The sequence below is a fragment of the Lampris incognitus genome, chromosome 10 (assembly GCF_029633865.1).
Source record: "Lampris incognitus isolate fLamInc1 chromosome 10, fLamInc1.hap2, whole genome shotgun sequence".
In the NCBI taxonomy this organism is placed as follows: domain Eukaryota; kingdom Metazoa; phylum Chordata; class Actinopteri; order Lampriformes; family Lampridae; genus Lampris; species Lampris incognitus.
Genome location: NC_079220.1, coordinates 16,625,127 through 16,640,123, shown reverse-complemented (window position 1 = coordinate 16,640,123; position 14,997 = coordinate 16,625,127). Strand labels below are relative to the sequence as shown.

The 14,997-nt window shown below is 43.4% G+C and overlaps 1 protein-coding gene across 1 annotated transcript; it reads left to right on the top strand.

The window, feature by feature from the left end:
- Positions 1–2,585: 2,585 nt before the first annotated feature.
- Positions 2,586–14,520, top strand: jmjd8 (jumonji domain containing 8). The gene is made up of 9 exons (XM_056288063.1): positions 2,586–2,844; positions 7,242–7,337; positions 8,183–8,231; positions 8,469–8,565; positions 8,675–8,743; positions 9,620–9,739; positions 11,784–11,851; positions 12,572–12,706; positions 13,449–14,520. Exons 1-9 carry the CDS (start codon positions 2,741–2,743, stop codon positions 13,527–13,529), a joined length of 819 nt encoding a protein of 272 aa, XP_056144038.1. The 5' UTR covers positions 2,586–2,740; the 3' UTR covers positions 13,530–14,520.
- Positions 14,521–14,997: the final 477 nt, after the last annotated feature.

Here is a 14,997-nt window from a genome sequence, read left to right as displayed (position 1 = left end):
ATTACTCTATAGAGTCTTATCCTCAATTAAGGCCCGGATTAGAATCTCGCCCATCATGGCCTCTTCGATCTCTTTCACTGAAAAGAGTAATGGGGATTGCACCAGCAAATTAAGGGCAACATGGGCGTATACAATATACACATGTATTGATTGATAATCTATCAATCAGTCTGATCTATAACTAGGCCAGTTGAGGGAAATACATTTCCCACTGTATTTTGTTTGTTACTTTTTTGATCTTTTAAATTACATTTAATCTAAAAAAAATGCATATCAGTGAACTATTATGTTCTTCATGACTAATAGTAGGTGACTTTCAACAGGGGGGTGTTACTGCTATTCATGTTTAACTTTTTTTCTGGGCACTCTAAACAGAATTAATAATATCCTTTATCATAACTGTTACAATTAAAGATTGTATTTTCTGAAACGTGACTCATTTTACGAGTACTTCAATTTCATAAAGAAAAAGATTTCGTAATACATGCATGACACAAGACAACTGTCAAAATGCATTTTATATTATCACTTTTCAGGGTTCCATCCAGCTAGGTGAGTAGTAACACTAATGTGATTAACTTGCACATACCTGATATTTGTCACTTACACAAATTTATGCCTATTTGATTTTAATTTTATCTCTAAATGATAAATGAATTATGGTAAAGTGCTCGCCGCAGGTATATCTGACTATTGAAGTAAGTGATGCAAAAGTTTGCATCACTTACTTCAACGAAACGAAACGAAATGCCTCACAATTGTTGTGCTGTCGGTTGTACAAATCGCATGCCGAAAGGGAAACTCCAATCGAAAAACGAAGAAGACAGGCGTGGATTCGTGCGATCCGTCGGGAGGACTGGAAGACGTGGTCAGAAGAGCAAATATCAAACGCGAAGATTTGCGGAGAACATTTCATTGGTATGTAGTATCCGTTTCCTATACAAATAAGTATTGTGACTGAACATACTGTAGCAAAATTCGGGGGACAACGCAACCACAGGAGCTGCCGCGGCCGGGACGCGAACCCGTATCGCCCGCACCGCAGGAGGCATCGCTAACCGTTCGACTAAAGAATCAGCCCCGTGAGTCAACGGCCAGCGTGTCTTGTTATCCATGCACGTTACAATACTATAGCGAATATGGTGGTGGGGGGGGGGGGGCAGTCCGGGAACCGCCGCAGCCAAGACGCGAACCCGGATCTCCCGCACTACGGGCGACAGCGTTAACCAGTCGACTAAAGGGTCCGACCCGTTAGTCAATGGCTAGCCAGTCTATTCATCCGTCGTTACCATACATTTGTAACAGCTCTAAATGTGATACTGTCCCAGTAGAGCAACTGCCAAACCAAAGTTTGAGTTGTTAATGCCTAGCCTTCCTCACGTTTGACAACGATTCCACCAGCTTTCTTGCGTCATTATGTTTGAGCTCATAATTTGACTTCAGCCTCGATCTCATAACCGTACAAACGATTCAATTTTTGTTAAATACTGTAGCGAATTCAGGTGGCAGCCCGGGAACCGTCGCCACAGCCGGGACACGAACCCGTAACTCTCACTCCGTAAGCGGCAACGTTAACCAGTCGACTAAAGGGTCCGACCCGTTAGTCAAGGACCAACGTGTCTACTTATCCATGCACGTTACAATACAAACAATTCAACCGTACAAACAATTAAACTACGAGGGTTTACTTTTGATGTGATGAAGCAAAACAGCGTTTTCACAGGACCCGAAGAGCAAGTCACCACATTTCACTGCCCTGGACTGGGTCTGCATCCACTGACGCGACTGGAGCCACAAGTTGCTGTCATTCTAGTCAGCACCTCTGCAGGTGACCGACCAGCTTGACCCTGCCACCTTCCGTCTTTCTGATGGATCGAGGTGGCATGCGCGTCACCTCCAGAAGGTGGCACCACGAACAGCTGCAGACCTGGGGGTTGATGCAGACCATGATCAGGCTTCTGAAGGCCCTGCTGACCCTGTAGTGCAGCCAGTTTCAGACCAGCCAGCTATCTGGAGGACTATGTAGCTGTCTTTTGACCCAGTTCAGTCAGACTGATTCTATGCTCTTGTGTTCTTACTCTTAGGTAATATACAGATAATCCATTGCCAGTAATCTGAAGTGATAAACAAATCCACACATCAACCTCAGCGAACAAATCTCCATATACATCAGACTATTTGTTATATGTTCGAAAAGGAGGAGCAAAAAGTATAGAATTATTTTTATAAACACAAACACGTGGAATGATTTCGCACGCGCTCAGTGCTTTAGTAAACACACACCATAACATCGACATCCTACCCTCAGTTGGTTTCTTCTTTTCTAGCCTTTCTGCATTTGAATATTCCTTATATAGCACACTGAGTAGGAAGGACGCACCTGTATTTATGGCATTTTTATTGCATTTTATTGCTGGTATTCTTCGTCACCTAAACTCAAATCATGAACTGCCTTTAATTTCCCTCATCAAAATTGTGGCCTAATCCCCAAGGAAAATGCAATCCCAATCCTCAAATTAAAAAAACAACCGAAAATTGTCATACATTTCAGATAACCCAGCTCTTAATCTGGCGGCTGGGATTAGGAGGCGTGTGGCGAACGTCAGATTAACGTGTCGCTTGTGATTGGACATTATACAGGAAGAGGAGAGCACACGCGCACTGTACGGGAAACGGAATGGACTGTACTTTTATTTCCTGAATTGAATTTCTTTGGCTTTGCCGTGTTAGCGCAGTTTGAATGGAATACAGATTTGCGTTAACTATCTGCGTTCAGTTAATGTTGTTATGGCGGGCACAAAAGGCAGCGAAGAGCAGCACGGCGGTGGATGACGGGGGAGGCTGGTGAGTTTGAATCCTCACGTCTCAATGACGGCACTTGGCTGAGCATCAAGGACGGTACACTGCCGAATATACTGCATCGCCAAAAGAATAAGCAGCGCAGGAAACGGAATACAACTGCAGATCCTATCGTGTCTACCTGGCGAATTACAAGATTTTTAAAGCATAATTAATACGAAAATAGTTTTGCTGAACGATTAGGGACACGATTGCCTTGTCTTTAATATAAGCGTTGTTTCACAGTAGACACTCTATTAAACGCAATTAATTATCAAGTAATTATATGAAATCTTTATTTATAGCATAAGTATGATATCCTTTGTATTATGTATATATATGCATGATGGTTATCGCACTGCACCTTTTGTGCAGAGGAATAAAAGCATTTACTTTGCTTTACACGTTTCCAGAACTTTTCTCTGTGTTAATTTAGTGAGGAGGTAACAAAGCAAGCAATTTTTGTAACAATAGGATTGTTCCCAGTTTGTGTTGTTCCGGGGAGCAATTAGAGTGTGACACAGACCACGCGTAAGGCTGGCAAAACTGTATGTAATGGCAAAACAGTTATGTAATAAAGTCAAAAGTAAGCAAGTTCAAGTGCTTTAACCGTCCATACTATAGAGTTTAGAAAGAACAGAACAGAATTAAACTACTTTTCTGCTTGCAGCGTTGTTGGTAAAACCGCGTCGGTAACCCGAAATAGTTTTAAAATAGATGAATTAATCCACACGTTGCCGTTTTTTATTTCCGTGTTTAAGCGTGATAGATGGGATGTCATGGAAATGGAAAGATCAAGCTTCGCTTTCGGTGTACGCATGCGCGTTCCCGCGACGCTACGAATATCTGGGTTACGTATTCTCTGAAGGATACAAAGTTTGGCACCACAGCTCTCACAGTATGCAGCCATTGTGTAATACACTTCAACAGGAGCACAACTGGTAGACATACAGGTACTCCTTATGTTAGAGTCTTGTTTATCTTACACCTGTTGCACACGTCAGCCAAATTCTTCAGAGCAGCAACATGGATTACCATAGTTATGCAGATGATAATCAGATATATCTGGCTCTCTCACCTGATGATCTCAGCAGATAAAGCAGATAAACTGGAGCAGATAAACAACTGGTTGAGCCTAAACTTTCATCAATTAAATAAGGAGGAGAGGAAAAAAAGAGATTACTGTGTTTAGCAACAAAGAGAAGCGAACTATTATAAATAAACAACTCAGGTTTTGAGCACTAAAAACCAAAGTCTGAAAACTTGGCGTTTTAATAGACTCAGATCTCACGTTCACCAGCCATATCAAAGCAATCACTAAAACAGCTTTCTATCATCTTAGAAAATATAGCCAGAATCAAGGGTCTGGTATCTCAAAATGACCAAGAGAAGCTCATCCATGCTTTTATTTCCAGTAGAATTGATTACTGTAACGGTCTCTTAACTGGTCTTCCCACAAAGACTGTTAAACAGCTGCAGCTTATTCAGAATGCTGCTGCCAGAGTTTTAACCAGGACCAAGAGAACAGAGCACATTACTGCTGAAATCTTTACACTGGCTTCTAGTGCTACTTGTCTTCAAATCACTGAATGGTTTAGGCCCAGAATACATCACTGACATGCTTGAAGAGTATAAACTGGGTAGGGCCCTAAGATCCATGGACTCGGGTCAGTTGGTTGAGCCCAGAGTCCAAACCAAACATGGTAAAGCAGCATTGAGATGTTATGCTGCACGCAACTGGAACAAACTACCAGAAGATCTTACATGTGTCCCCAGTATAGCAATTTTTTAAACCTAGGTTAAAAAAATGTCTTTATTCTTGTGCCTTTGATTGAGCATTAAAACTTACACCTCATTCCAACAGCACTTTAATTCTGGAAGTAGATCTCTAGTCACTCCCGGTGAGGAAGTGACTGTATTTATTCTATTTTTTTTACGTTGTATTTTCTTTTGATAGTACCTGTCTTTTAATTATATTACTCTGTACTCTTTTAATTATATTTTATATATGATTGTTCCTATTTGTTTTTATTTACTCGCTTTTAATTATATTTCATATGGTTGTTCCTTTTCTGTTTTTCTTTGTGTAAAGCACACTGAATTTTCTTGTGTACGAAATGTACTATATAAAGAAACTTGCTTGCTTGCATGCACTTAAGATACAGTCTTTACAAGGCAGACCCACGGTACGGTGAGCTTTGTCAAAAAAAACAATTACAGAGACTTACACTATATGGAGAAAAGTATTGGGACACACCTCTTAATCATTGAATTCAGGTGTTTCATTCAGACCCATTGCCACAGGTGTATAAAATCAAACAGTTAGCCATGCAGTCTGCATTTACAAACATTTGTGAAAGAATGGGTCGTTCTGAAGAGCTCAGTGGATTCAAGCGTGGTACTGTCATAGGATGCCACCTTTGCAATACGTCAGTTTGTGAAATTTCCTCCCTGCTAGATATTCCATGGTCAACTGTAAGTGGTATTATTGAAAAGTGGAAGTGTTTAGGAACAACAGCAACTCAGCCACGAAGTGGCAGACCATGTAAAGTCACACAGCGGGGTCAACAAGTGCTGAGGCACATAGTGCGTAAAAGTCCCCAACGCTCTCTTGATGCAGTAACTGCAGAGTTACAAACTTCCTCTGGCATTAACATCAGCACAAAAACTGTGCGCCGGGAGCTTCATGGAATGGGCTTCCATGGCCGAGCAACTGCATGCAAGCCTTACATCACCAAGCACAATGCCAAGCGTTGGATGGAGAGGTGTAAAGCACGCTGCCACTGGACTCTGGAGCAGTGTGTGTTCTGTGGAGTGACGAATCACGCTTCTTTGTCTGGCAGTCTGAGGACGAGTCTGGGTTTGGTGGATGCCAGGAGGCTACCTGCCTGACTGCATTGTGCCAACTGTAAAGTTTGGTGGAGGAGGGATAATGGTATGGTTTGTTTTTCAGGGGTTGGGCTAGGCCCCTTAGTTCCAGTGAAGGGAAATCTTAATGCTTCAGCATACCAAGACATTTTGGACAATTCTATGCTTCCAACATGGTGGGAACAGTTTGGGGAGGGTCCTTTTCTGTTCCAGCATGACTGTGCCCCAGTGCACAAAGCAAGGTCCATTAAGACATGGTTGGGTGAGTTTGGTGTGGAAGAGCTTGACTGGCCCACACAGAACCCTGACTTCAACCCCATCAAACACCTTTGGGATGAACTAGAATGGAGATTGCGAGCCAGGTCTTCTCATCCAGCATCAGTGCCTGACTTCACAAATGCTCTTCTGGATGAATGGGCAAAAATTCCCACAGACACACTCCAAAATCTTGTGGAAAGCCTTCCCAGAAGAGTGGAAGCTGTTATAGCTCCATATTAATGCCTATGGATTTAGAATGGGATGTCATAAAAGCTCCTGTAGGTGTAATGGCCAGGTGTTCCAATACTTTTGTCCATATAGTGTATCTTATACTAGTTATTAAATGGCATATTACATGCCATGAACAATGTAATCACTCATTGACAAGGAAGTCTGACAAAAAGTTATGGCTAAAATGTCTTCTGATTTGAAGTGACTTGCTAGTAAAAATACAATTTTACCATTTTCCATGAATGGTTAAAAGGATAACAGGTTTTTTTTGTAAAAGGCTCATAGATTTGAATATGCCACATTAAATAAGGACTATTCTACAGGCTATCGATCATATAAGAAAAGCCAATTCTCAGAGAATAAATATCATCAGATTCCTCAACCTAGAACAAATCCTCCTCTTTCTAGCCTTTTGGCATGTGGCTATGTCCACCTGGCGCTAGTTTAATGCAACATGATCAGGGAAATTTGCACAAGTATGTAAATAAAAGTAGATTTAAATCTGCCATTTCAAAACTGATTTACAATTTACGCATTTCCCTTATGATTAAATTTCCACATGAATGCTCGTGAAGTGGTGCATGCCGATGAACCACTACTCAACCTGTCAGTAATAAACAATGATGGAATGGTAGATAAATAGAAACTACACCTCTTCTAGTTGGTTATTAACATGGCAAAACACCACCTGTAGGAACTAAAATTATTATATTTTCATAGAGGTTTTGATTCCCTTTTTTTTGTAATTAAGGCCTTTGCTTACAATGTATACTGTGAATTTAAAGTCTCCAAATTTTTGCTTATCTAGAGGGGCAGGCAAATCCCGAGTCATAAAACAAAAAGCTGAATAAAATGAGTTTAGGCTGGTTTGCTACCTATTGCATCCCCAGAGATAAAGTAAAAAGAAAGTAAAGAGGGAAAAGGTATCAATGGATTGTGTTGGGCTTGTTACCAATTAATCATGTTTTATGACCTGAAACATGACGAGGGCATTGAAAAAACATTTTGTGTCTTTCGCCAATCCGAATTTCTTCCTCCATGTCCAGGTCATTATATTCAGGTTATAACCTGGATGATGAAGGCCCCTGCAGCATAGACGTCTTGGACAGCTCTTCACTGTCACATCGGCAGTTCCTTGAACAGTATGAACGCTCCCTTTTCATTGCCATAGACTAGATCCAAGTAACGGTTGCTCACACTTGATTTTCTTCAGCAAGTGTCATGTTTAGACTGAGGAGGTTTATAAATGGCTAACTAATTACATTTTATGTTTTATATCTTCACAGCCATGGATCTCATTGTACTTTGGTATCATCAGCCATTCACCTCTGTCCCATCTCCAGCTAGTCCTCTCTCTCTCTCTCTCTCTCTCTCTCTCTCTCTCTCTCTCTCTCTCTCTCTCTCTCTCTCTCTCTCTCTCTCTCTCTCTCTCTCTCTCTAGTATATATATAACTTTTTTCTGAAACCGTCAATGGTGTTGTGAGTGCTCAACTAATGAGGGTTGAATATCCAAAATTCACTGGGTCCATGGTGGTGTTTATATATATATATATATATATATGTCTGGCGGGCTTCTGACTGGCCAAAGAAAAAGAGCACACCACCCTTGCACCTGTCCCAGTGCTTTCTCAAATAGATTTTTTTTAGAGTCAAATCTCACCTTCCTAGCTCCAGGTCCTCTGACTAAGGAGTCCTTGCAGCCTTGCGTCTGTGAGACAGCCTTTCCCTTCATAGTGCAGCTGCCCCAGTTATGGAGACCTGCATACAAATTCATCTTGAGCCCCCATCCTCTGCCTGTTTGTCCTGTACGATTATTCAGTATTTGGTTGTCTTTAACTCTTTAACTTTATATATATATAAATAACTTGGCTTTGACAAGTACTTTCACTCAGACAGACTTTGGTTAGAGAATCCAATGTGCTTTTCCCTCATTTGAGGATGGCTTAACCCTGCTGATAAAGCATTCATTGTGTTGTTTTGTTCCCAGATATGCTTATACGAAACCGGTCATTCTCAGAGGTCTAACTGACAACACGGTACGTTGGATGTGAACTGTAAAGGCATTTTGGCAGCCTACGTTACCAGTGCACTGTTGATAGCATGTTACCACGCTGCAAGTCACGTGAGCTCGCACAGCAAGTGAAAAAGATTAAAGATTTGTCATAAACGTTTTGTACTCGCTCATAATGTTATCACAGCATCCTAAATACACACAGTGCGTAGTGGTATACAAAGGGCTATGCTTTATTAAAGGTGCATTGACTTTGTTTTAGAAATTTAGGTTGTTGTGCTCCAAGTCAAACTTACTTGAAGTGTATGGCAACCAGAGAGTGAGGCTCAGTACAGCTAACACTTACTCGTACAGGAAAGGTATGCATGTCTATTACACACACACCGTCTGCCAGCAATTTTCATTGCCCGCACAGATTTCTGACCATTGCTATCAAGCTCTCAATTAATTTAGATTTCTCTGTTGTAGTGGATGTCCCTTTTCAGGAGTATGTGGACTTACTGCTGAGGCCTCAGCCTTTGGACACTTTAGGCAGCGGTGAGTAAAAGCCCGCCTGTCCCTTAACAAAATGCTGCTGCTACTGGTAGAAATGCAGAGGGAATCTCACCGGCACCAGTAATAGAGTTTCACAGCTTTTCAGAACGAGAGTCAGGGGTGTCTGGGTAGCATAGCGGTCTGTTCTGTTGCATACCAACATGGGGATCACCGGTTCGAATCCCCGTGTTACCTCCGGCTTGGTCGGGCGTCCCTACAGACATAATTGGCCATGTCTGTGGGTGGGAAACCGGATGTGGTTATGTGTTCTGGTTGCTGCACTAGCGCTTCCTCTGGTCGGTCGGGGCACCTGTTCAGGGGAGAGGGGAGACTGGGGGGAATAGCGTGAGCCTCCCACACGCTACGTCCCCCCTGCGAAACTCCTCACTGTCAGGTGAAAAGAAGTGGCTGGTGACTCCGCATGTATCGGAGGAGGCATGTAGTAGTCTGCAGCCCTCCCCGGATCGGCAGAGGGGGTGGAGCAGTGACCGGGATGGCTTGGAAGAATGGGGTGATTGGCCAAGTACAATTGGGGACAAATGGGGGGGGGTGAGAACCAGTTTTGTTGACCAACTACAGTATTTATGCACATAAAGTATTGACTTTTAGGGTTTCCCACATTGGTCACATTAAACATAGCAAAGTTATTAAAGTAGGACGTGAAAAGGTACGTAAGGAAATAAGGTGGAGGACAAATATAAAAATATATACTCTATGCACACGGTCTCTGTAGGGAACTGACCGATGAAGTGATATGAAGCTATAGATAGCAGTTTCTATAATCAGTTGTTGGGAATATGATTTGTTAATTTTGTCAACTTTTTTGTCACCGTTTATGACCAAAGCCGTCTCCCTCACTGTAATGTCTGTCGTCAATAGACACGCTGTATTTCTTTGGGGACAACAACTTCACTGAATGGCACACGCTGTTTGACCAGTATAGAGCTCCATCTTATGTGCTCCCGCGCACTACCGGAGCCTACAGCTTTGGCATCGCAGGTGAGCACTCTTCTAATATTCATGCAAAATGAGAGTGGGAAAACACCCGAGGACCTGAGAGAGATTGGTAAGATGTAATTGATATGGGAATTTAAATATGTACGCGGTATGAGACGATGTGCTGTCAGACATTGCTCCGTAGAGGCTGAAGGTTTTAGGGAGTGAGGGTAAGAACCACATCTCAGCCTTACCAGGAAGCCAGTTTGGTGTTGTTGATGCCTCAGGAAACACACACACACACACACACACACATATATATATAATATATAAAATCCAGTGGCTCAAGTAAATTCTTTAATAGACAGTACAAGCCTGTTTCATCATACTGTCTATTAACATACTGTATATTCATTGTACTGTCTATTAAAGAATTTACTTGAACCACTGGATTATTTTGCTTTTTATTTGTTGAGCACTTCCACTACCGTTGAGTGTTTCTTTTAACAAATTTATATATATATAGCCCTGTGATGGACTGGCGGCCTGCCCAGGGTGTCTCCCCACCTGCCGCCCAATGACTGCTGGGATAGGCTCCAGCATCCCCGCGACCCTGAGAGCAGGATAAGCAGTTTGGATAATGGATGGTTGGATATATATATAGCATAGCATATACACACATATGTGAACAGTAGCAGTTTGTACACTGTAAAACAGTACACCATGTGCAATATGCAAGGTACGGTACGGTCAGGTGGGTCACTAGATCAAGTCAGCGTGATCATAAGTCAGAGGGCTCAGTGGTAGTCTATCTGGAGGTCAATGAGTCGGCCCTAGTCAGTCCTTGTGTGGGAGGTGGGGGGTGTGTGTGGTTGAGGCAGGGGGTGGGCCTTGTTGAAGAGCCTGATGGCGGAAATCCTATCCTAAAAAATGGCTGATAATCCTACTTATCAAACAGCCATTGCATTAAGAGTGAGTCATACTACTACTACTACTTTCGGCTGCTCCCGTTAGGGGTCACCACAGCAGATCATCCATTTCCATTTCTTCCTGTCCTCTGCATCTTCCTCTGTCACACCAGTCACCTGCATGTCCTCCCTCACCACATCCATAAACCTCCTCTTTGGCCTTCCTCTTTTCCTCTTCCCTGGCAGCTCCATCTTCAGCATCCTTCTCCCCATATACCCAGCATCTCTCCTCCACACGTCCAAACCATCGCAATCTTGCCTCTCTTGCTTTGTCTCCAACCCGTCCAACCTGAGCTGTCCCTCTAATATACTTGTTCCCAATCCTGTCCTTCTTCATCACTCCCAATGCAAATCTTAACATCTTCAACTCCGCCACTTCCAGCTCTGCCTCCTGTCTTTTCGTCAGTGCCACTGTCTCCAGACTATATAGCATAGCTGGTCTCACAACCATCTTGTAAACCTCCCCTTTAACTCTTGCTGGTACCCTTCTGTCGCAAATCACTCCTGACACTCTTCTCCACCCACTCCACCCTGCCTGCACTCTCTTCTTCACCTCTCTTCTGCACTCCCCGTTACTTTGGACAGTTGACCCCAAGTATTTAAACTCATACGCCTTCGTCACCTCTACTCCTTGCATCCTCACCATTCCAATGCCCTCCCTTGCTGGCACAGCCAGGTTTCTAAACAGCCAAATCTAAACTATCATTTCAACCAATAGGGGCAGCCATCCCATCCGCCTGTTGTTGTTGCAACCAGCAGCAAAGATGAGAAATTGTTGCACATATCGGCATACAAACTGTAATAGCAGTTTAGATGGGTACTGTGAGCAGCAGTATTAAGTGTGGGCGTAGAGGAGGTGGGTTTTTCGATACCAGAACTTACTGTCGAACCTTCTGGAAGTTTTTTTTCCTTTTCTTTTACCTAATCCAGCTAAATATGTGCGGTTGGTGGTGCCCACCTGATAACCCCAATGACATAAGTGCTCTCTCAGCCACCCACGCTTTCTTTTAATGCCCAAACTCGGTTTCACATGTAGGTGCTCACCCAAATAGCACAAGAGATGTGTATGTAAGGTCCAGTGGATTATTAATGTTGAATGTCTCAATTACAACCAGGTGTGCTTTGGTCTTTACCTGCAGGCCCAGGGACAGGGGTTCCCTTTCACTGGCATGGTCCGGGTTACTCTGAGGTCATCTATGGCAGAAAGGTAAACAACCAGTTTTTCTTTTATTTTACTGACTACATACACATTATTATGATTTCTGCAGATATCTGTAAGTCTCACACGATTTGAAAAATACTAAATACTGCATAGTGGCACCACATAAAATCTATCAATACAAAGATGGTGAATGGCATATTCCTTTTTGCTGATACATTGGAGTCAATATTAAATGTTGTAGCCTTCCTTAACATAAAAGGAAATAACCTTAAAAGTTACATTCATGAAGATTTTCAGGCATACAAATGTCCTTTCTGATACTTTCCACTACTGACGGATTTATGACAATAGTTTCTCCACAAATATACAAATCATGAATGCTGTTGTAGTTGCTTATTTCAGTGGTCACAGTCGGGGTTTGATATTCCTAAGAAGAAAATATACAGCGGACACCATTATCTGTCTTAACCATAGCAGCCAAATGTGGAGGAAGCAACGAAACTGTTGTGGCTAATTAGATTCAATCGTTCAATTGTTATTCAATCATGCGTTTTTTTTTTTAATGCTCAGTGGTGGGGAGTGTGTTGGCACACCAGTACATTTACCATTATCCCCATAGGTTTCAGTAAGCTGAACAAAAACCGCTACAGGACTGTTGCTTGCAGAGCGTAACCGGAGATGCTTTCAGAAGTGACCTTTAAATAGTTTTGAGTCTTCAAAACCCAAAATTAGTATTTTCGTTTTTGCATGTTTCCTTTCATGCAGCGCTGGTTCCTTTATCCACCGGACCAAGACCCACATTTCCATCCCAACCGCACCACTTTGTCTTGGGTCACAGAAATCTACCCTAACCTGATGGAGGAGGAGGCTCCACTGGAGTGCACCATCCGCCCAGGAGAGGTAATGAAGAGATTCGGGGGAATAGTTATGATCGACGAATGCCAGTGCCAATCAAAGGCTCACTGTTATTTCCATTTCTATTATTTTCTTATTGGCTTTGTATTGTTGTTTGATTAAGCAATTTGTTAAAAACTGATCAAGCTGGGCATCCGGGTGGCATGGCGGTCTATTCCGTTGCCTACCAACACGGGGCTCGCCGGTTCGAATCCCTGTGTTACCTCCGGCTTGGTCGGGCATCCCTACAGACACAATTGTAAATTGGCCGTGTGTGCGGGTGGGAAGCCGGATGTGGGTATGTGTCCTGGTTGCAGCACTAGCGCCTCCTCCCTCAATCGGAGCACCTGTTCGGGGTGGGGGTGGGGGGATAGCGTGGTCCTCCCATGCACTACGTCCCCCTGGCGAAACTCCTCACTCTCAGGTGAAAAGATGCAGCTGACTACTCCACAAGTATCGGAGGAGGCATGTGGTAATCTGCAGCCCTCCCTGGATCAGCGGGGGTGGGGGAGGGTGGAGCAGTGACCGGGACAGCTTGATAGAGTGGTATTGGCCAGATGAAATTGGAGAGGAAAAAAAGACTGATCATAGTGATGACAGGAAAAGGGATTACGGTGTAAAAGTGCATTGCATCTGTGTAAAGACTGAATAAATTCATGTCAATTTCCAAGGTGACGAGGAGTGATCTTTAGGATGAGGAGTGCTCTCTGCTGTGAACTTTTGTGACGTGTATGTTTAATCTCCACAGGTGCTGTATTTCCCAGACCGATGGTGGCACGCGACACTCAACCTGGACACCAGTGTTTTCATCTCCACCTTCCTCGGTTGAGCTACACCGGCAGGGGAACTCATTGCCGGTGAAGGACGCAACAAATGGATAGGGCTGCAACTAATGGGCTTTTTTTTGTTTTTTGATTGATTTGTGATTGTCTATAACAAGTCAATAATAATTGTATGTAAAAAGTCAATAATAACGACAGATCCCCATCACAAGTTCCCAAAGTAATGTCTTAAAATTGTCTACTCGATTTGAACAGCAGCCAGAAAAAAAAAGACTCGTTCATTTTACAATAGTCAGAAAAAGGCAAGCATGTCTTAGCATTTGAGAACAAAATTATTCAGTGACCAGACTTACAATTGACTTTCTGTCGATCAACTCAACATTCCAGCACTGCTCAAGGAGACCCGATTCAAAAATAAGGGCTCAAACGTGGTCGTTCGTGAGTGGAGGGAAGATGCAACAAATTCCTCAAATTTGACAACCAACAGATGAGAATTGTGACTATATATATAGTTGTCAGGGAATGGAGCTGCCCGGGAAGAGGAAGGCCAAAGAGGAGGTTTATGGATGGGGTGAGTGACGACATGCGGGTGGCTGGTGTGACAGGAAGATGCAGAGCACAGGAAGAAATGGAAACAGATGATCCGCTGTGGTGACCCCTACCAGGAGCAGCTGAAAGTAGTGGTAGATAGTTGTCAGGGAATGATGTGACTTACCCAAGACCAGACTGCACTACATATCTACCATTCCTTTATATCTAAAGGAACGGTTTACTCCAGTTACCTCGCTGTCATAACCAGCCAGAGCTTCGCCACCATGTATGTTGTGATAAATGACTTAGTGTGTAGTGTCTGGGCAGATGAGGCTGTACTGACAAAGGGGGAGGACCAAAGGGAGACAAGTTGCTACCAAGTTCTGCAGTCGCACGGTCTTACTATGCCTTAGATACAATACTTGTCAGAGGGATCCAGGATGTACAATGTTTTGACTGGAGATCAACTCTAAATGAAGTTTTCTTCAATAAATTATTTTTCTTGTGACTCTTCTTTCTTTCGAACTTATAAAAACTAGGTTTCAGGGGTGTCCGGGTAGCATAGTGGTCTATTCCGTTGCCTATCAACACAAGGATCGCCTGTTCAAGTCCCCGTGTTACCTCCGGCTTGGTCAGGCGTCCCTCCAAACACAATTGGCCATGTCTGCGTGTGGGAAGCCGGATGTGGGTATATGTCCTAGTCGCTGGACTGGCGCCTCCTCTGGTCGGTTGGGGCGTCTGTTCGGAGGGGGAGGGGGAGTAGCGTGATCCTCCCATGCGCTACGTTCCCCCTGGAGAAACTCCTCACTGTCAGGTGAAAAGAAGCGGCTGGTGACTCCACATGTATCGGAGGAGGCATGTGGTAGTCTGCAGCCCTCCCCGGAAAGGCAGAGGGGGTGGAGCAGCGACCGGGACGGCTCAAAAGAGTGGGGTAATTGATCAAGTACAATTAAGGAGAAAAAAAGGGGGGGGACTAGGTTTCCA

What these genes read in the sequence shown, in the direction of transcription:
- jmjd8 (XM_056288063.1), top strand. Translation starts at nt 2,741, where the DNA reads ATGGAATACAGATTTGCGTTAACTATCTGCGTTCAGTTAATGTTGTTA. An exon ending in CATCGGCAGTTCCTTGAACA is followed by an intron (nt 7,338 to 8,182) that starts GTATGAACGCTC and finishes TTTTGTTCCCAG; the next exon opens with ATATGCTTATACGAAACCGG. An exon ending in GCACCATCCGCCCAGGAGAG is followed by an intron (nt 12,707 to 13,448) that starts GTAATGAAGAGA and finishes TAATCTCCACAG; the next exon opens with GTGCTGTATTTCCCAGACCG.